The sequence below is a fragment of the Neltuma alba genome, unplaced genomic scaffold (assembly GCF_004799145.2).
Source record: "Neltuma alba isolate B1F8T4 unplaced genomic scaffold, ASM479914v2 tig00002744_pilon, whole genome shotgun sequence".
Classification (NCBI taxonomy): domain Eukaryota; kingdom Viridiplantae; phylum Streptophyta; class Magnoliopsida; order Fabales; family Fabaceae; genus Neltuma; species Neltuma alba.
The window spans coordinates 315,410-342,829 of record NW_021632994.1 but is presented as its reverse complement, the minus strand read 5'-3'; the positions used below and the strand labels follow the sequence as shown (position 1 = coordinate 342,829).

At 34.6% G+C, this 27,420-nt stretch overlaps 2 protein-coding genes across 2 annotated transcripts; both read left to right on the top strand.

Annotated features, from left to right (window-relative positions):
• The first annotated feature begins 1,468 nt into the window (after window positions 1-1,468).
• LOC114736633 (probable disease resistance protein At5g63020) lies at window positions 1,469-4,564 on the top strand. The gene is made up of 3 exons (XM_028924515.1): window positions 1,469-1,958; window positions 2,090-4,088; window positions 4,522-4,564. Exons 1-3 carry the CDS (start codon window positions 1,469-1,471, stop codon window positions 4,562-4,564), a joined length of 2,532 nt encoding a protein of 843 aa, XP_028780348.1.
• Window positions 4,565-20,686: 16,122 nt separating this feature from the next.
• LOC114736615 (probable disease resistance protein At5g63020) lies at window positions 20,687-24,262 on the top strand. The gene is made up of 3 exons (XM_028924496.1): window positions 20,687-20,726; window positions 22,373-22,491; window positions 22,889-24,262. Exons 1-3 carry the CDS (start codon window positions 20,687-20,689, stop codon window positions 24,260-24,262), a joined length of 1,533 nt encoding a protein of 510 aa, XP_028780329.1.
• Window positions 24,263-27,420: the final 3,158 nt, after the last annotated feature.

The window sequence follows — 27,420 nt, the reverse complement described above, 5'->3', positions numbered from 1 at the left end:
TTATTTAATAAAAAATCAAACCCCTCCAATAAAATTTATCTTATAATTTTCTTCAAGCATGCATGAAAACAATAAAGATTGAGTTGCCTATTTATATATTTTAGAATATAAAATATCTTCTTTATTGGGTAATATAGACATAAAAAAGGAAAATCAAATGCCAACACATATACTACAAAACATCCTGTCGAGTGAAAAATTCTTAAGGGATTTTACTGATACAAATTCCCAGAAGTGGTTTTCACTTCATAAATTAAAATATTAGCCTACGTAGACATATTATTTTCTTTTACAGGGAAGGATAAGCATCAATTTAAATATAAAGCTTAGTTTATTTCAAGTAAGTTTACACTGTGTAATGTAGATATTTGAAAAAAAATTAAACTTGCTTCACGAAATATAAAAGATTTTTTTGTTTTTGGGAAGGAGGTCGATTTCATTATCACATTATTGAGATTACAAAAACTGTTGAAGATAAGCATGAAATCAACAGGGGCTTATGATGGCAGTAAGTCTGGCGGCACCACTCCATGCTCCTAAAAATGCTCGGCTTTGTGAATACAAGAGAAAAAGTAAGGGGCCCTTTTTTTGTGTAAAATACTTTGAGTTTTTTCCAGATAACATTCCACAATCTAAATTATTTTTCAGCAATTAAAATAATCTTTTGTGCACTCATCATAGTAAAATCTTTTTGAAATAACAGCTAATGTAAACACTTGGGGAAAAAAAAACCGGGTTCACAAAGTATAAAAGAATTTTTCTTCTTAACTGAGGTGGCCACTGAGCACAGAGCACTGAGGTCCATTTCATTGTCACATTATTGATATTGAAGAGTCTACTGAAGATAAGCATGAAATTAATACTGGTGGCACCTGTGCCCCTCAAGGCTCAAAAAAATGCTCAGCTTTGCGGGCAACTGGGCACGAGAGAAAAAGTTAGGGGTCCGTAACTTTGAAAAATTATCCAAGTCACGTGCAGTTTCTTTGAAAAAGTTACGAGTTCTTTTGCAGAGGCCTTGGGGTTGGTGGGTTCCATTTTCCATCTTTTTTTTTTTTGTCCTTTCTATATTTCTCTGCACGGTAAAGTCGGGTAAAGTGCAATTTTTTCTCTCTGTTTTTCCCGACTTTACTTTTCTGTCTCCTCCACTTTAATTTTCTCTAAGCATGCATAGAAAGAACAAAGATTAGATTTGTCTTGTGTTTTTCCCAACCTGCAACTATTGAACGCAGTTTTAGACCGTTGATGGTGAGACTTAATTGCATCATAGACCGTCTAATTAATTTAAATTATTAAAAATTGTTTACCGTAATTTTTCAATAGTTGCAGGTTGGGTCATCCCTTTTAAATATAGTCCTTAAAGCTTGCTCAGACTGATAGCCAAGCATTGCTCTCTGTCATTCACTGCATTTCTGTCTTCTCCTTCTCGATTTCTATCTTCACTACTTCTTTAGTGCGCCCGAACCAAACCATGTCCGACTTTATTACTCCAGTTATTGACATCCTAACTCGTTTGTGTCGTTACTGTGCCAAATGGGCAGATTCAATATGCAATCTTCAAGAAAACCTCAAGTCCTTGACAAGTGCTTCAGATCAACTCGACGACATATATCATGATGTCAAGATGAAGGTCGAAACGGCAGAGCAGGACCCAGGGCTGACGGTTTTGCAACGGGTAAGGGGTTGGATGGGCAGTGTAGAACGCCTACAAAATGAAGTCCGAGCCATTTTGCAGCAAGATGATCGAGAAATACAAGCCACATGTTTCGGAGGTCATTGTCCCAAGAATTGTTGGGCTATCTACAAGCTACACAAAATGGTTGACCGGAAGCTGAGTGAAGTTAATGATCTTACACGCAAAGGCCATTTTGATGTCATAGCAGAAAAGCTTCCCCGTGATAGGTTCGATAAACTTCCTGTGGCTAAGCTTGTAGGGGTAGAATCAACATTTGAGGAGCTATGTTCATGCTTTGAGAACAATCCGAGATTGGTTTGTGGGGAATGGGAGGGGTAGGCAAAACGAGTCTGCTCAGGAAATTCAACAACGATTTCCTCTCAAAAAAAGCAAACATCGTAGTCATCTTGGTTGTAGCATCGAAAGATGCAGATGAAGGAAAAATTCAAGATGCCATTAGGAAGAAATTGAATGTCCCAGATGATACTTGGAATAATAAGACGGTGGAGGAAAAAGCTGTTGTGTTATGCAATATCTTAAAGAACAAGGCATTTGTGTTGTTATTAGATGACGTGTGGGACTGGATTGACCTGTTGAAATTGGGGGTTCCTTCCCCTAATAATCATGAATGCAAGATAATATTTACAACTCGGTTAAAAGTGGTTTGTGGTCAAATGGGTGCGGATGCAGATGGAAGCATCTTAGTAAATTGCCTCCCACCAGATGAAGCATACGACTTGTTCAAGGAGAAAGTGGGCGTTACTACTCTTGAAAAACCTAATATATTGCCTCTTGCAAAGCAAGTGGTGGAAGAATGCAAAGGCTTGCCACTTGCTCTTTGTACTGTTGGACGTGCCATGGCTAGCAAAGAGACTCCTAATGAATGGAAGCGTAGTTTAGAAATTTTGAGGAGGAATCCCTCAAAGGTCCAAGGTATAGTTGATGAAGTCTATTACTTACTTGAATTCAGTCATGATAGATTGCCAAATGACACCTACAAATCATGCTTTTTGTATTGTGCCCTGTTCCCTGAGGACTATAACATTGAAAAACAAGAGCTTATTTTGCTCTGGATTGCTGAAGGCTTTTTGGCTGAATTTGATTATGATATATATGAAGCACGTAAGCAAGGAGAAGATATAATTTCAGGTCTAAAGTATGCTTGCTTATTGGAAAATGGTGAGGAAGAAGATACAATTAAGATGCATGATGTGATCAGAGATACAGCTCTTTGGCTAGCTTGTGATCATGAGGAAACGACGAGATTCATTGTAAGAGATTATTCCAAGACAAGTGGGCTTGAAGTATACAATCATCCAATGTGGAAAGAGGTAGAAAAGCTATCAATGTGGGGCGAGGGTGATGTGAGCAGAAACTTCTCACAAAAACCTCATTGTCCTAATCTCGTGACTCTGCTTATTAGGAATACTAGGATTGAAGTCTTTCCAACTGAGGTATTTGTACTTCCAAGTACTGTCAGAGTTCTAGACTTTTCTTCTAATTTTGGAATAAGAGATGTACCATCAGAAATAGGGGACTTTGTAAACCTGGAACACATGAACCTATCCCGTACTAGTATAAGAAAACTGCCAAAGGAGTTGAAGAATTTGAAGAAGTTGAAGATCTTGTTGCTGGACGAAATAGAAGTGCTTGAATTCCCAGAGAAAGTTATATCCGGTTTGTTATCCCTTCAAGCTTTTAGCACGAGATGGTCAAAAATTCGAGGGATTGATAAAAATGTGTTGTTGAATGAGCTAGAAAGCTTAGATCATCTTCAGGATATACGCATTTCTGTCCATAACACATCCTCTGTTGAAAAAATACTGATCTCCTCAAAATTGCAAAGGTGCATGTGTGAGCTATTTGTTATAAAGGTAGACTCATCACTCCACGGCTTGTTCTCATCACTTGGAAATATGGAGCATCTGGAAACATTACTGGTTGCGCATTCTGAAGCTGTGGATGTTCCGAGACGCTCATTTTGGGGACATGATTATATCATCACCCTTCGCAGGTTGCGTCTCTTTAGGTGTGGTAATATAGTTGACTTGAATTGGCTTATACATGCTCCAAACCTTGAAGTCCTTGAAATAATCCATTGTGATTCATTGGTGGAAATTATAAGTGAAGATTTTGGGACTGCTGACGCTGAGAGAGTGAAAAGTAATCTATTTTGCAGTCTCAGTTCTCTTTCTTTGTTGTGTCTGGGAAACTTAAGGAGCATTTGTAGAATGGCAAGACAGTTTCCTTGTTTGAAGGAGATTGAAGTAGGAGATTGCCCCAATTTGAAGAAGCTCCCATTTAATTCTCAAAGTGCATTGGAAAATCTACAATACTTTAGGGGAGACATGGAGTTGGATGAAATGGAATGGGAAGACGAAGCCACTAAGCATCTTCTTTCGTCAAAGATTAAAAGGTAATCATTTCTCGCAATCAGTCAAAGCTTTAGAGTAAAGTTACTCCCACTTCCATGCAAATTTTAACACTTTATCCGATTGACCCAGGCGGTGCACATGCATATAAATATTTATCATGAGATTATTATATCTTTGGATTATTATGTCCCAATATTTCATATGGATAGGTGCAAAATCTTGCATTTCACGACATTTTAAAATTTGTAGAATTTTTGCTCATAAAGAAATATGTAAAATTTTTAACTAAAGTACACATAGCATATTTCACCAAAAAAGTGCAAATAGCATGTAAGAAAATTTTGATATTGTCACGCTTACCTGCCTATGTCCTGTACTTCTGTTCCATATAGAACTGAAAATGAAGAGAAATAGTAAATTTGTAAATATTTTGACATATAAATATTTTTTCCCCTGGCTAAACTTTGCGTGCAGGTCTGGCGTTCGTTTTGTTCGGCCGCCGGCATTGTCTGAGTGAGTGCCTTTTATTGTACTGTCACGTATCCTTTCGAGCACCCTTTATTGATATTCCCTTCGGCTCTAAATATAAATATAAGAGTCATTTTTTAATATAAATTATATCATAAAATAATTAAATAGGTCTCAATGAACGGGTTTATATTTTCTTTTCTGGGAAAAATTACATTAAGGTCCTGCTCAGAATAATTAAATACAAAAAAGTTTTTAAAATTATCAAATTAATCTAAAGTCTCAAGAAACCTCATTACAAAAGATTTCACTTGTTCAATTATTAAATTGCCTCATTTTTGTTAAGTATGTGTTGATAACTAAAAAGGCAGTCATTAACAATTTAAAATGCAATGATTAATAACTATTGTGGCAAGTATTAACAACTCATAGATTAAATCTTTGTGGAGTTGTTAATACTTGTTATGATAATTGTTAATCGTTACATATTAAGTTATTAATGAATGCCTTTTTAGTTATCAATGTATACTTAAAAATAAGATAGGAGATGTTTAGTAATTGAACTAGTGGAATATCTTGCAATGAGGTCTTTTAAGATTTCAAATTAATTTGATGATTTCAAGAGATTTTTTAACATTTAATTCTCTTGGTGAAACCTTATGCGATTTTCCCTTTTTATGTTATGATGGATTGCAACGGCACGTTTCATCATTTCAACCTACATATTAAGCAAGTCTTTACTCTTTAAAGATCACCTTCATATGTTGGCAAAAAAAAAAAAAAAAGATCACCTTCACAATTTTCTTCGAAGTAAACTACACACACATATATAGAGACACACACATTAAATTATAAATTTTATTTTGAAAAGCAACACATATGAGAAAATTTACAAGTGACTAACAGACATTGAACCATTGCTTGACAAATTTATTGATTTATAGAATATAAAAAGAAATATAAAAGGATTAATTACTTCTGTTCATCTGCTGCAATATTCTTTTTCATTATCAAGAGCCTTCGCCACTTAACATTTTCCCCTGCTAACTTTGCATGCAGGATAACACCAGAGTATGTCTAAGGGTTATCATTCTAAAACATCTTGCAGGTGGGTGCCTAAGAATTTTCCTTTTCAGGTCAATAATAGAGTGTGTATATATTGAAGATAAAATTTCTGGAAATAAATGGGTGAGTAAATGTTGTGGTTAGTGTTGCTATATTATCTCAGATTTTATCGTTATGTATCCTCTCAAACACTATAGTTTTACAATTTACCCTTAAACAATGCCATAAGATTGTGGGTTTGTTTGGATTGATAGTAGAAAAAGTAACTTATTTTTAATCTGATTTTAAAAAAAATAAAATTGGGTAAAATTTATATCATGTAATATGATTTATATTTAGATTGGCTTTTATAAAAGTTAGTTTGTAGAGTAGAAAAATTGTTTGGATTATCATTGAATAAATAAATTTAGTTTGTAGGATGAACAAAATGAGTATAACTTTTATTAAATAATAAAAAATATTAAAAATATGAATTTACAAGATGTAATAATTCTAAATTATTATAATAGGAAGAAGTTATATTTAAAGAATAAAATATATTTAAATTAGAAATCATAGAAATATGAAAATTTTTTAACCAAATAATATTACATACTTTATTAGATGATATACTCTGCATAATTTATGTGAATATAAAATAAAAATAATATTAAAAATTAAAATATTATAAAAGCTGTTAAAAATTATTTTTGCTTAAGAGAATATTAAAAATAAATAACTAAAAGCTAATTGGAAAGTACAAGAAATATTTAGAGAGAAGCATATAAGAGCAACATAAACATAAGGATAAAAATATATTTTAATTCTTAGGTGCTTTTGCAATCGTGTTTAAAAAATAATTTTTGATTTATAAATCAGATTAGTCAAAAGTTATTGCAAACAACTCCTAAATTTACAAACTGACTTATCACACTTATAAGTTGCTTTTTGGGTACTGAAACGCCTTACCAAACAGGCACATTATACTATGTCTTTTGTTTTAGGTTATGTGTTTTATGTTATGGGTCATTTTGAATGGAAATTAATTAAGTCTTTAATCTTTAAATATCATGACCATATTTTTCTTATAATTTGGGGTTAACATAATCATTAGTGTGCTTATAATTCACTTTTATTTCCTGAAGTTTTAAAGCGCGGATTTTGGTTTTTTCAAGTTTGTCCCTTAGAACGCTAGTTCTTATATTTTTTAAAGGGTTTGGAGTTGCTGACTTGGCAAGATGAGTGGGTAACTTTGCTGACCAAGCTTCTGATATCGACATATGACAAATACAAAATAGAAACACAAAACACAACGAACAGAACATGTGAGAGGCCATGAACAAAAGGAATTCTGATCCAGAATATAGATGAAGAAATGGATTATGATAAGAATTTGTGTAGTAGCATTATGTCAAAAAAACCCATACAGAAACTGAATACAAAAATCAGACTTTTGAACGAGTACCTGAAAAAAGGATTTAGAAACAGACCTGCTGTGACATTTATGTTTTCTTCAAACCTTTCCCCCATCTCTTGTTCCAGAGTAACATAATAAGAACAAGAGAGCAGCTTCATAGATATATACGAGGAAGTAGAAGCCATTGGGATGTTTGTTGGAGTGACCATTCCAGCAGGAAGCAAATGGATAGCATGAATTGAAACAGAGTGGTTCACATCCTTACTTTACTGTTGTCTTTTGGACACTAAGGATTATAATATATGTTGTTTAAAGCCGTTTGTATTCAAGAATATCAAATCAGTAATAGGTTTCAACTTTATGGGTATTTGTTTAATAATTTTCAAAGTTAGGGGAGGTGTTAGAAGCAAGGGAACGGTTGAGCCATACTTGCTGAGCGATTCAGTGTGAGAGAGCCAACGGCGATTAAGATTTGGCTTGAAAAATTTGGGAAGAAGTTATAAAAGAAAGAATGAGAGGTTGCTCAGTTGGTAATTGATTGATATTCGAAGTTGTGGGTCGGTTGACGGTCGATGCTATATAGGCTTGGGAATGAGCAGAAGAGCAGGGAGGTTTTGAGAATCCAAAACAAACAAACACATGTGGACATGCTCTGTTCACCGCTATTTTCATAACCAAAAACAGAACAAAATCCAAATAATTAAAATCACTTCAACACCCTTTAGATCATTCATGAGTATAATTTGTCCATCTCAAAACAATCAAGAGAAACTCAAACAAGGACCCAATACGCTGTTGGAACATGTGCCTCGGTACTAGACTCACCATTGTTTCATATTATCTCCAGTAGGCTTTTCATTCTCAATGCAGTTCCTCGCTGAGCATTGTGCTCATCAACGCTGAAAAGAACCATGACTTTCGAAATGGAAATTAAGGCACATGACTTATAAGTGTCGGTTGACCCCACCACTATCCGGTTTAGAGCCTCTCCTCTTCCCTTTTCATCCTCTTTCCTCTTTTTTTTTTTTTAATCAACTGTTGGATTAACATATTTCAATAGTTTATATTTTAATTTTTCATACACTATTTATAAAAAATTTTAAAAACATTTAGTGCAATTGCAAATCATTAAAATTAAATTTTAATATAGTTTATAATTTATCATTTATTTATTTTATAATTTAATATTTTAATAATAGTTTTAAAATATTAATCTAACAATTAAAAAAAAAGAGGATGGAAAAAAAAGAGGAGAGATTCCGAACCGTGCCACCACCTTAGCTGTGCCTCCGGTTGCCCCTCAAATTTTGGGAATTTCATATTTTTTTATTTTTTTAATGGGCAAAAAGTCGTTCAATTTTCATTTTTTATGATTTTTTAAGGATTTAATATTCAATTCTCTGAGAAATCATTAAAAAAATAAAAACCAAACCATTTTTTACTCATAAGATGTCAAAATGTCATTTATCTTATGTAGAATTTAATGATAAAGAAAACTCAAAAAAAAGGAAAGGGTCCAAAATTAAGCGGCCATTAGGGTGCAACTGACACTCTGCCGAGAGACATCTCATTTTGATGTGTACATTTTTTATTGGTTCTACCAAGAAAAATCCAAGCCTTAAAAAAAGAACTTTTGTCCTTTTCACATTATCGAGGCGACAACCGGTGCTGCGCGTACATGTGAAAACTTTTTCCACTTCAAAGGTTCAAAGTAGGCTTTGTCAACCGGCTCATCATCAGATGCACAACCAAGATCATAAGAGATTATATGGATTTGTGGACTATTTGAAAGATGCTGGAGATGGATAGCTGGATGGTCACTCTTTAATTTCTTCCTTCCAGCAACAAGCGGATACCTATATCAGAACAATATCTAGAGTCAACCTTCAAATTTGTAAAGTCAGAAAGCAAAATGTCAGGTATTGAAAACGAATGAAAAAAAAATGCAAAATGATACCTGCACTCTCACATAAATAATAATAAGAAGAAGAAGGGATAAACAATGTTTAGTAACAACAATAAAGATATAATGAACACTGCATTAAAAAATATAAATCAACCTTGTTTTTGAATTCCCTCATTACCTTCCTTTCAGTACACCAAACATGGCTTTAAGAATGTCTGTTGTTACATCATCTGGGTAAAGAAAACTAAACATGTAATGGGACCACAACCAAGCTCGCGCATGAACCTTTTCAAAATACACGAATACAAGGTGGACGTTCATACTTTAAATAATGTAACCCTACCAATAAATTACCTTTCTGGTGTTAACATAAAGCTTGGATCCCAAGGAAGTGACATTACTACAAATTAACAGATATTTAAAGCTAAATAGTTGACGACAGTAAAAACAAGCCGTCAAAAAACTGAGATGGAAATTAACAAAATAATACTTGACGATTATAACTAACTGTCAAGTATGTGAACAAATATTTGACGATTTCAAATAAAACTGTCAAGTATTGTTATACAAAAGAATATTTAACGGTTTGTTCACAGTACTTAAAGATTTTAGAGAAATCAATACTTGACGGTTTTTTTTTCCAAAAAAAAAGTGTCAGTAACTTTTGAGGTAAATTTTGTTGTTAAAATTACATTTTAACTCAAAAAATAATGAAGTTAATTATTTGTAAAAAATATGACCCTTAATCATTTGCACTGGAAATAAAACTATCTCTAAATAGAAACCTTTTAATATGTATAATTAATAAGAAAGAGTTTTTCAAAAATAATTATAAATTTAGAAGACGAAGTGATTTAAACCTTTTTAGTCGCCTTGGGTTAAATCAAAAATAAAACCAAATTATGCAATAAAGCACAACTCGGGTCGAGTCTCTTAAGGAGCCTTTTATTAATTCCTAAGTTAACTAAGTGACAAAGAATAAAAAAGGGGATTTGAAAAAGGATTTTTCAATTAATAAAACTAATTATGAAAATAAGAAATAAATCTAAACTATTTTTTTGTATTTTTAATAAAGAGAAAATGAAAAATGCAAATTTGGGTTTTAGAAAATTAGTGATGAGAATGCTTCTTGAAAATGGAATGTAGCTATCCTTGCTTAATAAGATATGGGAGTAACATAATACACCAAGTTAAGAAAAACAACCCCAAACACGGTTTGGATCAAGTAAACTCAACACTTAACTACCCTAAACGCTAGATAGTAATCAAGTTATTAAGTTACTTTTAAAAACCACTTGACGTGCAATTTAAATTGAGTTAATAAAACTTGTTTCCCTCTCAAAGAATGCTCACGGAGACACTCAATTGCAATACATCTCAATCATAAAATCTAACAACGCGCCAGATAAGATAATTTTAATGCATGCAAAGGAAATATATATAAATTCAAACCCCAAGTAATATAACTCAAATTAGATTGCAAAAATCCAATTAACAGAAATTATAACACATAATCTCAGTCTCCAAATCAAATGAAAATATTCCTAACACAGGAAAAATCTAATGAAGTTCAGAAGAAAATTAATTGGAAAATTAAATACTCCCCTAGTTGAAGCTCCAAGCTCAAGCTACTCCTCCATCTTCAAGAAGCACAATAGAATTAGCCTCTCATAGCTCTAGAAGAATCCACAATATATTTGAAACAATGAGAATCCATGGAGGCTACGGTGAAAGATGAATGTGAGGATTGGCCGTATAAAAATATGGATGCGGTGGCGTCACGGGTCCTGATGGAAGGGAAGAGGAGTTGTATGGCGTGAGAGGGAGGACGCGTGCGGGTGTGAAGGATATGGAGGTGTGTATTTGGCCGAAGGGAATATATGGGAATTGAAGGTGGGGACGGGGGGTATATGAAAACGGTGTGTGAGTGGGGTATGAGTGTGGCCGAAAGGGAAAAAAGATGAAAATTGATGGCGTGGCGGGGTATATGCGGAGAGGAGCTAAAGGCTTGTGAGTGAGGTCTGGTGGTGTGAGGCGTCCCATATGAGTGTGTGTACGGTGATATATATAGGAATGGAATAGGGGGGGGGGGCTGTGATATCTGCGTGAAGGAGGAGATATAATATATATCCAAATCAAATTTCAAAGATAGGCATGTGGATAATTTCTGTGTCCTCTTTTTGAATCCATAAAAATATAGATAATATCATATCTGATGCCATCCAAGCTGTGTCTCCAATTTCCTTCTTTTTGCATTTTTTATTTCCTTCCTTTCAGCTTTCTATGATCTTTATTTCCTTATTTTTAAGGCCTGCAAAAGATAAAATGAGATGCTATCATAAAATCCAAAATCAATTATTTAAAAAGAGATAAAAATATGATAAGATCTTCTATTAAATCTCTAATTTCATGCAATTAATATTTGATTCAAAATATCTACAATCAATACAATTTATCCCACTTTAATTGATAAATATCTCTAAAAAGATATCAAACAATATATTAAAATCAGCATTTATCAACTCCCCCACACTTGAACTTTTGCACTCCTGAGCAAAATGATCAATCACATGAAAAATCAAGACTAACACCAAGAGCAATTAAAGAGTTATACAAATTCATGAAAAGAATATAATAATCCAATAAATGATATCTAACAAACTAGCAAAATTCATAGTTAAAACCAATGCAAAGGATTAGTCAAGTATGTAATCAACCTTGAAAGTGAATAAATGAGAGAAAGCTCTTAAAGATAATAGTGTTTCACTCATGTCACCTCATTGGGGTAATTTTCACTCAGATCTACTTAATTCACACTCTATCATAGGCTTGTAACAACTCTATTGTCTCAATTACTACCACAATTATACAATAAATCATGAGGACTTTAAAGGGTTGTAATGATGGAATTAGGCCACATGGAATGAATGAGAAAAATGACAAGAACTATGCATGCACATATGAATGATAAGCATCTTAAATACCACTAGATATTCCATAAAATCATGTTTCACAGAGCTACTTTTGCTACTTCACAGAATCCAAAGGAATGCCTTATTTCCCATACTCCTTTTTTTTTTCTTTTTACTTTTCTGTTTTTTTCTATTTTTTTGTTTTTTTTTTCATATTCAACTTTTTTTTTCACTCCTCTCTTTTTTTTCTCTTTTTTTTCCTTTTTTTTTTTGAAATTGGCATTCAAACACATTATGAAAGATAGTAGCAACATTCTATGATATGACAAGTCATGAGTATGTTAAGATGCTTTGAGAATGCAATTGAGATGTACATGCATTGTCGCTTGTCGAAAACGAGAATAAAAAGAAAGTGAAGGCTCAAAAGGTATGCAATGGATAAAAATGATAGAGGTTTGTGTTTGGGACAATAGGGTTATAAATATGAATGCCTCAATCACTTTTATCATATAATCACAATGTAATTAGACTAAGAGTTGAAACAAGTTCTGCAGAATGAAAAATTAAGTTGATAATCACACACAAAGAAAGGAAATTAGGCCCAAAAATCTTCCAACAAGGTTTATTCTCTCATGTTCACTTACATTGGCTAATTAGATACTAAACTAATCACAAAGCATTAATCAAACTACTCAAATTATTAGCTGTAGGAGTATCATAAATCAAAGCATTATATTCAATCATGAACAAGCATAACTCAAAATTAAACTAGTGAAAGTCTCTCTGTTTTTTTTTTCAAAACAGAGTAGCAATAGTCAAAGTACGGGGCATAGTGAGCAACAGAATCACCAATACTAATGGTAGAATTAGTAGGGCTCAATCAATCAAAGAATTTCAATGTGAAATAGAAAGGCTTACAAATGTAGAAAATGGAGGTCCTCCCCCACACTTAATCAAGACATTGTCCTCAATGTATTTCAAAACACACTATCCTTACCAGACTCCCATATAAAGACTAAGTGTTGAGTGGGTAAAGTAGAGAGCTTGGAGCATTTATTAACTAACAAGAAGGGAAAAGAAAAAAAAAACTAATCCTAACTACTACTACTGGAATGGCCCTCCCCCCACACTTATCTCAAACATTCATGTTCAAAACATTTCACAGGTAGACATATGCATGATATGAGAGATAGAGAGAGGAAAGGGACAACCTGGCCTTATGGAGGTTTTGTACTATCGTGGTAGAGCTTGAGAAGGTGTCCATTGACTTTGAATTCTGATCCACTAGCCTCATCAAGTAGCTCTACCGTCCCGAAGTCATGCACTTTGGTGACTTTGTATGGCCCATCCCAACGGGTTTTAAACTTTCCTGGTTTGAGTGCAAATCGGGCCTTGAAAAGTAGTACTTGGTCACCAGTTTGAAAGTGCTTTCGCAGTATCTTTTGGTCATGAATTTGCTTGGTTTTCTCTTTATATATGCGGGAACTCTCATAAGCGTCCAACCGCATCTCTTCTAGTTCCTGTAACTGCAACTTCCTTTCCAGACCAGATTCCTCTAGGTCCATATTGCACATCTTCACTGCCCAGTAGGTCTTATGCTCCAGTTCAACCGGAATATGACATGCTTTCCCATAAACAAGCCAGTATGGGGACATTCCTATCGGTGTTTTGAAGGCAGTTCTATATGCCCAGAGTGCTTCTTCCAACCTCAAGCTCCAATCCTTTCTCGAAGGCTTCACTATCTTTTCTAAGATCTGCTTGATTTCTCTGTTAGAAACTTCTGCTTGCCCATTTGTCTGTGGATGATAAGCAGTGGATGTTTTGTGGGTAACCCCAAACTTTGCAAGCAAACCATTGATAATCCGGTTGCAAAAATGGGTACCTCTGTCACTTATTATAGCCCTTGGTACCCCAAATCTACAAAAGATAGACTTAAGAAACTTGGAGACCGTTTGGCCGTCATCTTTCCTAGTAGGGATGGCTTCTACCCACCTAGATAAGTAATCTACTGCTAACAATATGTAATTAAAACCTGCAGACGGTGGAAAGGGACCCATAAAATCAATTCCCCAAACATCAAATACCTCACAGAATAACATATGGTGCTGCGGCATTTCATGCCTTTTACCTAGCCCCCCAAACCTCTGGCATTTATCACATGCCTTACAATACAAGTAAGCATCCTTAAACAAAGTTGGCCAGTAAAATCCAGCATCTAATACTTTCCTAGAGGTCTTTTTAGCGCTAAAGTGTCCCCCACAACTCAATGAATGGCAAGCAGAAAGGATGGATTGGAATTCTATCTCTGGTACACATTTTCTAATGATCTGGTCATTGCAAATTCTCCACAGGTGTGGTTCATCCCATACATAGTACTGGGCTTCTCTCTTGAGCTTCTTCACCTGAAATGGAGACAAATAATCAGGAATCAATCCTAATACCAAATAATTAACCAAGTCAGCAAACCAGGGTTCTTTCAAACCCACAGCACATAGAGCAACATCAGGAAAATCATCACAAACTAAATTAGAATCATCTACTCCCCTTGTATCACTAGGAAGTCGACTGAGATGATCTGCAACATGATTCTCTGCTCCGGCTCGATCCTTGATCTCAATATTGAATTCTTGCATAAGTAGAGCCCAACGGAGCAGTCGAGGCTTAGACTGTGGCTTTTTAAACAAATACCGAACAGCTGCATGATCTGTGAACACTACAACCTTAGAGTTGATCAAATATGGCCTAAATTTATCCAAAGCAAACACAATGGCAAACAACTCTTTCTCAGTGGTTGTATAATTACACTGAGCAGCATCCAAAGTTTTTGATGCATAAGCAATGACCTTAGAGACCTTACCATCTCTTTGGCCAAGCATTGCTCCAACAGCACCATTAGAAGCATCACAAGACAGTTCAAAGGCAAGTTCCCAGTTAGGGGCAGTCAGAATAGGAGGGGTAATCAGTCTATGTCTCAGTTCATCAAATGCATGCTTACAGTTATCATCAAAAACAAAGTCAACATCTTTTTGAAGAAGCTTTGACAAAGGCAGAGATATTTTGCTAAAATCTTTTATGAATCTGCGGTAAAAACCAACATGCCCCAGAAAGGATCTTAAGTCCTTAAGTGAAGAAGGGTAGGGCAAGGAAGAAATAACCTCAACTTTTGCCTTGTCAACCTGAATACCATTTTTAGAAATCACATGTCCTAGCACGATGCCTTGAGTTACCATGAAATGACATTTCTCATAGTTCAAAACGAGCTTCTTCTCAATACATCGAGCTAGGATTTGATCAAGACTAGATAAGCAAGCATCAAATGACTCACCATAAACTGTAAAATCATCCATGAAAACATCCATGCAATGCTCAAGAAAATCATAAAATATAGACATCATGCAGCGTTGAAAAGTACCAGGAGCATTACAAAGACCAAAAGGCATCCTCCTATAAGCAAAAGTACCAAACGGGCAGGTGAAAGTGGTCTTCTCTTGATCCTCAGGAGCTATAGGGATTTGAAAGTATCCAGAGAACCCATCTAAGAAGCAGTAATGACTCTTTCCCGCTAATCTCTCTAACATCTGATCAATAAAAGGCAATGGGAAATGGTCCTTCCTAGTGGCTTCATTAAGCCTCCTATAATCAATGCATACCCGCCACGAATTTTGAACCCTAGTGGGGATTAACTCATCATTGTCATTTTTAACTACAGTCAACCCACTCTTCTTAGGTACTACCTGAACCGGACTAACCCACTCACTATCAGAAATAGGATATATGATCCCTGCACTCAAAAGTTTGGTGACTTCTTTTCTCACAACATCTAGGATCAATGGGTTAAGACGCCTCTGGGGCTGTCTAACAGGTTTGGAGTCCTCAGTAAGTAGTATCCTATGGGTACAAACAGTTGGACTGATCCCAGGAATATCAGCTAATGTCCACCCAATCGCCTCTCTGTTTTTCCTAAGCACACAAAGCAACTTAGCCTCTTCATCAGCGGATAAAGCATTTGAAATAATCACAGGCAAGTGTTCATCATGCTCAAGAAATGCATATTTAAGATTAGAAGGTAGAGACTTCAGTTCAAGGGTCGGGGGTTGAACAATAGAAGGGATTAACTTAGGGAGTTTAAGAGAACAAAGAGAACTCCCTTTTGTAGCCTCAACTAGGTAGCTTAGATTCAGCTCCCTTGAATCTACCTTTTGCTCATTGGCCTTCCCAAGTGTTGAGTCAACTTCAGGTTGACCTATAGCACCAACAAACTTGGGATTTTCATCCTTCACACCTGCATCACAACTAGAAACAAGATCTTGCAAGTATTTCAAAGTATGAGGAGAAATAATAGAGTGATTAGAAAGTGCAAGTGAAGTGTTCTCATAATGCCCTTTATCCTTAGGTAAAGATTGCCTTGGTTGCTGATCAAAGACATGAGTAGGGGAACTAGATGGAATTGGCCTCTCTGTTGAGCCAACATTATCACTTTCAGCTACAATCTCAGATTCCATAAAAGTATCTGCACATTCAAGAAGCAAATCCTTTCCCAAACTAAGGTCACTTGCAAAAGCAGAGTCAGTATCACAGAGAGAAAAGGTATAAACCTGTGAAGTGGAGAGGGTACTGCTAATCTCAAAATCAGAATATATCATGTCGCTATCACAAGTATCAAAAAGAGAGTATATAGAAGGAAGAGAGGAAAAATACTCATCATAAGCAGACATGGCATCATCAAGCTCAGAAGAATCATGTTCAACAGGCATAGGCAAGTAGTTATCATCATGCAAATTCAATTCAAAATCATCCCTTGCCTCTTCAATGGCTAAATCAATAGCATTAACACCTAACAAAGAGTAATCCTCATATGGGTGTTTCATGGCTTCATACATGTTAAAGCATATCTTATGATTCCCAACCTCCATGGTTATGGCACCTTCTTTCATATCGATAATGGTATTTGCTGTTCTAAGGAAGGGCCTACCTAGATGAGAGTGGACTCACTAGCTAACTCATTAGACACATCTAGGACATAAAAATCAGCTGGGAAAACAAGGTCTTTCACTTTAACCAATATGTCCTCTAAGATACCATCAGGGTGCCTAATGGACCTATCAGCTAACTGTAACACAACACTGGTGGGTTTGACTGCTTTGATTCCTAGGGCGATGTAAACAGATTTAGGCATTACATTAATTGCGGCCCCTAAATCTAGCAGTGCAGCGGCTATGTTCACTGGTCCAATGGTACAGGGAATGGTATAGGCACCTGGATCTTGGCACTTTATGGGAAGTTGAGGCTTAAAGATAGCTGACACATTAGAGCTCAGTTGAACTCTTTCATTAGGCCTAAACTTTCTCTTGTGAGTGCACAAATCCTTTAGAAACTTACAATATGCAGGCATGCTTTTAATCATGTTCAGAAAAGGCATATTTACTTCTAGCTTACTAAAGAATTCAATCATTTCCTTTTGGGTTTGATCATCATGCATTTTCTTACCTCTAAAGTAAGCATTAGGAAAGGGAATGTCAGAAATCTTTACCTCTTTACCTTTTGGCGTTAAGGCCCTTGCATAGTTGATTCGCTTTTCTCATGTGTGGTTGGAGCTTTTTCATTGATCTCTTCCAGAAGTGGTTGACTTGCCACTTGAGATCCTGGCCCATCAGTAGACCTTGCTCCATCTTGAGTAATTTCAGATTTTTGTCGATCAGTTCTTTCTTCTTGGTGCTTTCAGAGTGCTTCAGCTTCATAGGAGTTAACGGAGAGCTATCACATTCAATTTCCTCATCAACTTCTTCGTCATCCTCATTAGAGAATTTGACCACCCTCCCACTTCTCAGATTGATGGCATTAAGGGATTTGGGATTGATCACAGTATTTGAGGGTAGTCCACCCCCATTCTTGGCTTGCAAATCGCTCACAGTATTGGAAACTTGAGTCAGGTGAGATGTCAAAGTGTTATTCTTCATTTCTAATGCCTCAAACCTTTTACAAAGGTTTGTCAATTGAGCACTATCATTCACCTTATCTCCCTGCATCTTTTGGAGAATCGAAGCAATAGAGGAGAATTGGCTATCATTTAGGGCCTTATCTTCCCTTAATCGGTTATCCATATTATTAAGCTGAGCAGACATACTCTTCAGAAGTTGGCTGGTCTCATCACTCTTTGGTTGAGAGAGTGAATTATCCTGGAGTGGAATAACCATTCTTGAGGTGTCTTGAAACTGGTTAGAAGGAATACCAGATCCAACATTGCCTTGTGAAAATTGATTCTGTCCTCTAGCCTCATTATTCCTCCAACTAAATCTAGGGTTGTCTCTCCACCCCTCATTGTATGTGTTGGAATATGGGTCCCATTTCTGATTGTTAGTGCGCCTTGATACATTGCAGAAACTTCCTCAATTCTGGATGGGCAAACACTGCTAAGATGCATAGGGGAAGCACAGAATTCACAACTTGGGGCTACCAAGGCTTGAGAAGTACCCATGGCATTACATTGTTTTGGACCCTTGTCATTTTCTAGCCTCTCTAGTCTTCTATCAATTTTTTCCATAAATAATTTCAATTCATCAGTAGAAGAAGATGAAGCTACCTCCCTCACAAATTGTCTGTCTCTAGTGCCATACTGTTGATCATTTGTAGCAGTTTTCTCAAATAAGTCCCAGGCACCTTGTGGAGTGAGATCGAGTATCGAACCATTAGCAACAGCATTAATAGTTCTCTGATGAAGTGGCAAAAGACCCTCATAGAAATACTGAACCAAATTAGATTTGGAAATCTGATGATTAGGGCAACGAGCCATCATGGTGAGAAACCTGGTCCAATATTCATAAAACGATTCTCCTTCATCTTGTTGTGCACCAAAAATAGCTTTCTTAAGCTTAGAAGACCGGGATGCAGGAAAGAACTTTTCAAGAAATGCTGTCTTGAGTTGCTCCCACGTAAGTGTAGTGTAGTGCTGAGGAAGTGTTCTTAACCATTCTTTAGCTTTTCCTTCCATGGTGAAATGAAAGGTTCTCCTCAAAACTTCCTCGACATCAGCACCTTGGGGCTTCATGGTGGAGCACACCATCATCATGGTCTCAATGTGTCCATAGGGGTCATCTCCTGAAAGGCCAAAAAATTTAGGCAAAGCATTAATCAAATTACCTTTAATTTCAAAATTGGCATTAAAATTGTAAAAACCATGAGGATCAAAATTCACAGTAGAGTTGTTTATTTCTCTAAGACTCCTCTGATCTTCACCATTATTCCTAGGTTCGTTATTTTCCCCATGACCATTATTGTCCCTATTGCCCCTATTTTCATTTCCACTATTTTCACCATCACCCCTATTCTCAGTACGATCAGCCATGTCTAAAACTTGGTTAGCTGTACTAGGAATGTGTTGTTCTAAAAGAAGTTCCCTATCACTCTTTTGACCCTTTTTCTTATTTTTCCTTTTAAGTTGTTTCAAAGGTATGTCAAACTCAGGATCGTCAAGTAGGGTTTCTTTATCTCTGGTCATACACAAAGAAATTCAGAACAGCAATGTGCGAAAATGAATGAAGATTAATGCAAAGATGCAAAATGCAATGCAAGATATGCAAATAAGACAAAAAAAATGAAATAATTAAAATAAAATGAGAATTTTTTTTTTAAATTTTTTTTTAATGATATGCAAATGCAACCTAAACTAGAAAAAAAAAATTCAAAGAAAATATAAAGAAAAGAAAAAGAAAAAAAAACTGATACTTAGTTTACTAAGGAACCAATTACTTGGCTCCCCGGCAACGGCGCCACTTGATTTAAACCTTTTTAGTCGCCTTGGGTTAAATCAAAAATAAAACCAAATTATGCAATAAAGCACAACTCGGGTCGAGTCTCTTGAGAAGCCTTTTATTAATTCCTAAGTTAACTAAGTGACAAAGAATAAAAAAAGGGGATTTGAAAAAGGATTTTTCAATTAATAAAACTAATTATGAAAATAAGAAATAAATCTAAACTATTTTTTTGTATTTTTAATAAAGAGAAAATGAAAAATGCAAATTTGAATTTTAGAAAATCAGTGATGAGAATGCTTCTTGAAAACGGAATGTAGCTATCCTTGCTTAATAAGATATGGGAGTAAAATAATACACCAAGTTAAGAAAAACAACCCCAAACACGGTTTGGGTCAAGTAAACTCAACACTTAACTACCCTAAACGCTAGATAGTAATCAAGTTATTAAGTTACTTTTAAAAACCACTTGACGTGCAATTTAAATTGAGTTAATAAAACTTGTTTCCCTCTCAAAGAATGCTCACGGAGACACTCAATTGCAATACATCTCAATCATAAAATCTAACAACGCGCCAGATAAGATAATTTTAATGCATGCAAAGGAAATATATATAAATTCAAATCCCAAGTAATATAACTCAAATTAAATTGCAAAAATCCAATTAACAGAAATTATAACACATAATCTCAGTCTCCAAATCAAATGAAAATATTCCTAACACAGGAAAAATCTAATGAAGTTCAGAAGAAAATTAATTGGAAAACTAAATACTCCCCTAGTTGAAGCTCCAAGCTCAAGCTACTCCTCCATCTTCAAGAAGCACAATAGAATTAGCCTCTCATAGCTCTAGAAGAATCCACAATATATTTGAAACAATGAGAATCCATGGAGGCTACGGTGAAAGATGAATGTGAGGATTGGCCGTATAAAAATATGGATGCGGTGGCGTCACGGGTCCTGATGGAAGGGAAGAGGAGTTGTATGGCGTGAGAGGGAGGACGCGTGCGGGTGTGAAGGATATGGAGGTGTGTATTTGGCCGAAGGGAATATATGGGAATTGAAGGTGGGGACGGGGGGTATATGAAAACGGTGTGTGAGTGGGGTATGAGTGTGGCCGAAAGGGAAAAAAGATGAAAACTGATGGCGTGGCGGGGTATATGCGGAGAGGAGCTGAAGGCTTGTGAGTGAGGTCTGGTGGTGTGAGGCGTCCCATATGAGTGTGTGTACGGTGATATATATAGGAATGGAATAGGGGGGGGCTGTGATATCTGCGTGAAGGAGGAGATATAATATATATCCAAATCAAATCTCAAAGATAGGCATGTGGATAATTTCTGTGTCCTCTTTTTGAATCCATAAAAATATAGATAATATCATATCTGATGCCATCCAAGCTGTGTCTCCAATTTCCTTCTTTTTGCATTTTTTATTTCCTTCCTTTCAGCTTTCTATGATCTTTATTTCCTTATTTTTAAGGCCTGCAAAAGATAAAATGAGATGCTATCATAAAATCCAAAATCAATTATTTAAAAAGAGATAAAAATATGATAAGATCTTCTATTAAATCTCTAATTTCATGCAATTAATATTTGATTCAAAATATCTACAATCAATACAATTTATCCCACTTTAATTGATAAATATCTCTAAAAAGATATCAAACAATATATTAAAATCAGCATTTATCACGAAGTATGTGGCGATTTTATCAAAATACCATAAATGGTAAAAGTAATTACCCAAATGCTATACTATGAGACCTATTTACCGATATACTATATCTTTTTAAAACTCGTTCATTTTATGATGAACTTTCACTCTAACAGCTATTTTTTTAAAAGTGAAAAAATGAAACTCGCTCAGGTCATGGACGAGTTCAACTATCCCTATTTTCATTTCTAACAAAAATTACAACTAATACCCAGTTTCATATACTTTTGCCGTGCCCCCGCATTTTTGAATTTTGGATCCAGTTACAGTTAACGACCCCATCTCATCATATCTATTGCTTATTTTCCGTTACTCTACATTTTCTTTTAAATAGAATAAATATAAGTAGATTTTGTGAAATTTTTTTTTTATCTTGGTACTTAAATTTAGAAGAAAATATATAAATAAATATAAAATATTTAAAACTTAATAGGTTCACAAATTTTTTTGAAATAGCTGAATAAAAATATTAAAAACTTTAAGTTCTTAAAATCACTTAAAATAATTTAATAAACAAATACTAAAGTATTAATTTTCTTATTTTTCTCCAATACCCATTCTTATATATTTTATTTTTGTTTTTTCCTAAACTATTTAAGATAACATGACACAAAAAAAGGCTCTAGTAAACCTCCAAGTGCTTAGATCAACTAGTAAAGAGTCATTCTAGCTTAATCAAAAGTCTCAAGTTTGGGCTTTGGGCATGTAACATCATTAAATACTTGGTGGAGACTAGTTGTCCTTGGGGTCCTACCAGGGCTGAATGAGCCTAATTCACAAAAAAAAAAAAAAAACAGAAGGCTCTAATAACATGACACTCTCATTATGATAGTTTTCAATGTTTGTTTATTAAATTGTTTTAAATGATTTTAATAACTTAAAGTTTTTAATATTTTTATTTAGTAATTTCATAAAATTTGTGAACCTATTGAGTTTTAAATATTTTATGTTTATTTAATTTATTTATATGTTTTCTCCTAAATTTAAATACCAAGGTAAAAAGTAATTTTTTTAACAAAATTCACTAATATTTATTCTATTTGGAAGAAGATGTAGAAGAAAAGAATAATGACAGGGGGTCATTAACTGTAATTTGTTCCAAAATTCAAAATGCAGGGCAGGAACTTGTGTTGTTATTAGATGATGTGTGGGAAAGGATTGACCTGTTAAAATTGGCGGTTCCTTCCCCTAATAGTCATGAATGCAAGATAATATTTACAACTCAGTTAGAAGAGGTATGCGGTCGAATGGGTGCGGATGCAGATGGAAGCATCAAAGTAAATTGTCTCCCACTAGATAAAGCATATGACTTGTTCAAGGAGAAAGTGGGTGATACTACTCTTGAACAACCTACTATATCGTCTCTTGCAAAGCAAGTGGTGGAAGAATGTAAAGGTTGCCACTTGCTCTTTGTACTGTTGGACGTGCCATGGTTAACAAGAAGACTCTTGATGAATGGAAGCGTAGTATAAAAATTTTGAAGAGGAATCCCTCAAATTAAAGGTCCCAGGTATCGTTGATGAAGTCTTTCTCTTACTTGAATTTAGTTATAATAGATTGCCAAATGATACCTGCAAATCATGTTTTTGTTATTGTGCCCTGTTCCTTGAGGACCATAACATTAAAAAACAGGAGCTTATTTTGCTCTGGATTGCAGAAGGTTTCTTGGCTGAATTTGATTGCAATATTCATGAAGCACGTAAGCAAGGAGAAGATATAATTTCAACTCTAAAGTATGCGTGCTTATTGGAAAATGGTGAGAAAGATGATACAGTTAAGATGCATGATGTGATTAGAGGTACAGCTCTCTGGCTAGCTAATGATCACGGGGATACGATGAGATTCATTGTAAGAAGCTATTCCATGACAACTGGGCTTGAAGTTTACAATGATCCAAAGTGGAAAGAGGTAGAAAAGCTATCAATGTGGGGTGGGGGTGATGTGAGCACAAACTTCTCACAAAAACCCCATTGTCCTAATCTCGTGCCTTTGCTTATTAGGAATACTTGGATACAGGCCTTTCCAACTGAGGCATTTGTCCTTCCAAGTACTGTCAAAGTTCTGGACTTTTCTTCTAATTATGGAATAAGAGATGTACCATCAGAAATAGGGGACTTTGTAAACCTGGAACACATGAACCTATACAATACTCGTATAAGAAAATTGCCAGAGGAGTTGAAGAATTTGAAGAAGCTGAAGGTCTTGTTGCTGGACAGAATGCACGTGCTTGAATTCCCAGAGAAAGTTATATCCGGTTTGTTATCCCTTCAAGCTTTTAGCACGAGACGATCAAAAATTGGAGGGATTGATGAAAATGTGTTGTTGAATGAGCTAGAAGGCTTAGATCGTCTTCAAGATATACGCATTTATGTCTTTAGCACCTCCTCTGTCGACAAAATACTGAACTCCCCAAAATTGCAAAGATGCATGTGTGAGCTATTTGTTACAAGAGTACACTCATCACTCCGCGACTTGTTCTCATCACTTGGAAATATGAAGCATCTTGAAACATTAACAGTTGATGCTTGTGAGGTTGCGGAGACTCCGAGGAGCTTATTTAGGGCACATGATTATATAAACCTTCGCAAGTTGGTTCTCACTGGGTTTCATAATATGCTTGACTTGAACTGGCTTATACATGCTCCAAACCTTGAATTCCTTACATTAGCCTATTGTGATTCATTGGTGGAAGTTATAAGTAGCGAGGATTTTGGCACTGAGATACAGAAAAATAATCTATTTTGCAGTCTCAGTTATCTTCGATTGAGATATCTGAGGAACTTAAGGAGCATTTGTAGAACAGCATTAGAGTTTCCTTGTTTGAAGGAGATTGAAGTGTTTCACTGCGGCAATTTGAAGAAGCTCCCATTTTCTCAAAATACATTGAAAAATCTACAATGCTTTATAGGATATGCTGAAGAGTTGTTGGATCAATTGGAGTGGGAAGACGAAGCTACTAAGGATCTTCTTTCATCAAAATTTCGAAGGGTAATTATTTCTGTCTAGTAGTTTCAATCAGTTACTTAAAGCTTTAAAGTTGTTCTCACTTGCATGCAAAGTCTGATATACTTTCTAATTGACCCGAGCGCTGCATCCACATAAATATTCATCATGAGATTATAATATCTGTGAATAATTTATTTTCCCAATATTTCATATGGCGTTTTAAAATTTGTAGAATTTTTAATTTAAAGTACGCATAGCATATTTCACCAAAAGAGTACAAATAGCATGTAAGAAAATTTTGATATTGTGATGCTTGCCTGCATGCGTCCTGTTCCATATAGAACTGAAAATGAAGAGAAATAGTAAATTTGTAAATATTTTGACATATAAATCTTTGTTCCTCCTGTTTGTGATTTATTATTTAGTTTGAAGTTTTTTTTCGGTTACTGTCTGGTGGTTGTGGATTTTGTGCCCTTTGTTTTGTTTTAGTTTGGGCTTTTGTATGGTCTGTTTCTATTATTTAATAAAAGAAGTTTGATGAGTATTTGTCAAAAATTGATATAAATTATTCTTTTTCATGCCTAATTAAAACCATTAAGCTATTATATGCAATAAATTTACTAAAACTTATACAAGGAATAATTAACTAGTTTATTAATGTAGTTAATCAAAGACAATTCAAATACCCAACATTGAATTCTAAGCCGTGTTCAAGATCTAATACTTTAGTAAATGATATATGCATACAAATTCTTGTATATATTTTTTAGAAAAAGTTACATTTTTGTAAGAGAATTACACACACACACACATATATTAAATTATACATAAAATAATATAATGATATTTTATTTTGAAAAGCACCACGTAAGAGAAGGCATTAATTGACCCATTCCGTAACAAATTTATTGATTTATAGAATATAAAAAGATTAATTATTTGCGTTCATCTCATCTGCTGCAGTATCTTTTTTTTTTTTTTCCTTTTTCTTTTTCAATATCAAGTGCCTTCGCTGATTAATTTTTTATTTTTTACCCTGGCTAAACTTTCCGTGCAGCCATCGCTTCGGAGCGTAGCTAAACAAGCACTTATGGGAACTAGAGTTCGGCTCAGAGAGTGAGTATTTATTGTAACGTTATGCATCCTTTCAAGTACGTTTTATTTATATATATATATATATATATATATATATTCTTTTAGGGTTAATATACTTTTTTGTCCCATAATGTTGTCTTTATTTATTTTGACTTTGGTCCTTCAAATTTCAAATTATAGGTTTTACTCTTTTAAGAAACAAAATAATCCAAGTTTTTATTAAATTATAGGATCAATATTTTAAATAAAAAAAATTGAAAGGTAAAAGACTATGATTTGAAATTTGAGGACCAAAACAAAATAAGAATATACTTGAGGGACCAAAAATTATAAATGAAGAGAAATAATAAATTTGTAAATATTTTGACATAAAATTTTTTTGCTACTATTTGGTGTGAAGTTTTTTTGGGTTGCTGTCGGCCGGTTGTGGGTTCTGTACCCTTTGTTTTGTTTTCGTTTGGCCTTTGTACGATCTGTTTCTATTATTTAATGAAGGAGTTTAATGAGTATTTGGCGAAAACTGATATAAATTTTTTTTTTTCATGCCTAGTTAAAAACCGTTAAGCTATTATATGCAATAAATTTATTAAAACGTATACAAGGAATAATTAACTATAGTTTATTAATGTAGTTAATCAAAGATACTTCAAAGACCCGACATTGAATTCTAAGTGGTGTCCAAGATCTAATATTTTAGTAAATGGTAAATGCATACAAATTATTGTATATATATATTTTTTTAAAAACTACTTTTTTTATAAGAAAATTAACCAATACACATATATTAAATCATACATAAAAATAATATAATGACATTTTATTTTGAAAAGCAACACATAAGAGAAATTTTAAAAGAGACTAACGGACTTGAACCATTCCGCGGCAATTACTTGTGCTCATCTGCTGCAGTATCTTTTCTTTTTGCCTCCCCCCCCCCCCCCCCCAACAACCAAATCAAGACCTTCGCTGATTAAGGTTTTTTTCCCCGGGCCAAACTTTGCTTGCAGCCCCGCATTGTTTCCACGTCAGGTTGCGAGCAGTTGGTGGTGAGTGCCTTTTATTGTATCCTTTCAAGTACCTTTTATTGATGCTCCCTTCAATTTTAAATATATAACCTATTTTTTAATATAAATTATATTATAAAATAGGTTTTATATTTAAGATGAGAAAAATATATTGTTTTTTTTTTTAGTTACGATGGATTGCAATGGTAAGTTTCATTATTCAAACCCATATATTAAGCAAGTCTTTACTCTTTAAAGATCACCTTCATATGTTGGCCCAAAAAAAAAAAAGGTCGCCTTCATACTTTTTTGAATTAAAATACATATATACATATACAGAGAAGAAATATAAAAGGATTAATTACTTGTGTTCATCTGCTGCAATATTATTTGTTTAATTATCAAGAGCCTTCACTAATTAAACTTTTTTCCCCTGCGAACTTTTCATGCAGGCCAGTATCAGAGTATGTCGTCTAAGAAAGGTTATCATTCGAAGGTGGGTGCCTAAGAATTTTCCTTTTCAGGTGAATAACATATTGTGTATATATATTGAAGATAAAATTTCTGGAAATAAATGAGTGAACAAAGGTTATAGTCAGTGTTGCTATATTCCTATTCTCTCTCAGATTGTATCGTTCTGTATCCTCTCAAGCACTATGGTCTGAATACTTTTACTGTTTACCCATAAACATTGCCATAAGATTGTACGCTATGTCTTTTGTTTTATGTTATGATTTTGGCTTAATATAATCATTAGTGTGCTTATAATTTTTCGTATAATTTTGGATTAGTATAATCATTAGTGTGCTTATAGTCTCTTTTTATTTTAGGTTTAGTCCCTAAAATTTTTAGAACGTGCTTTTTGATTCTTTTAAGTTTGTCCCTTTGGATCGTTAGTCCTAATATTTCTAAAAGGCTTGGAGTTACTTACTTGGCAAGATGACTGGGTAACTTTGCTGACCAAGCTTCTGATCTGTACATGTGACAAAAACAAAATTGAACCATAATACGCAACATAAGATGATATAAGGGACGGATACGGATCGGATAGAAACAAGTTAGGAAATTAGACGAACGATCAAAGGTAGGACCTTAAGAGAACCTGTCTCTTACAACCCT

Coding starts and splice junctions, on each gene's coding strand:
- LOC114736633 (XM_028924515.1), top strand. CDS start 1,469: ATGTCCGACTTTATTACTCCAGTTATTGACATCCTAACTCGTTTGTGT. Junction 1,959..2,089: donor ATCAACATTTGAGGAGCTAT/GTTCATGCTTTG, acceptor TCTTGGTTGTAG/CATCGAAAGATGCAGATGAA. Junction 4,089..4,521: donor CTTTCGTCAAAGATTAAAAG/GTAATCATTTCT, acceptor CTTTGCGTGCAG/GTCTGGCGTTCGTTTTGTTC.
- LOC114736615 (XM_028924496.1), top strand. CDS start 20,687: ATGGCGTGGCGGGGTATATGCGGAGAGGAGCTGAAGGCTT. Junction 20,727..22,372: donor CGGAGAGGAGCTGAAGGCTT/GTGAGTGAGGTC, acceptor TTCAAAATGCAG/GGCAGGAACTTGTGTTGTTA. Junction 22,492..22,888: donor TTACAACTCAGTTAGAAGAG/GTATGCGGTCGA, acceptor ATTAAAAAACAG/GAGCTTATTTTGCTCTGGAT.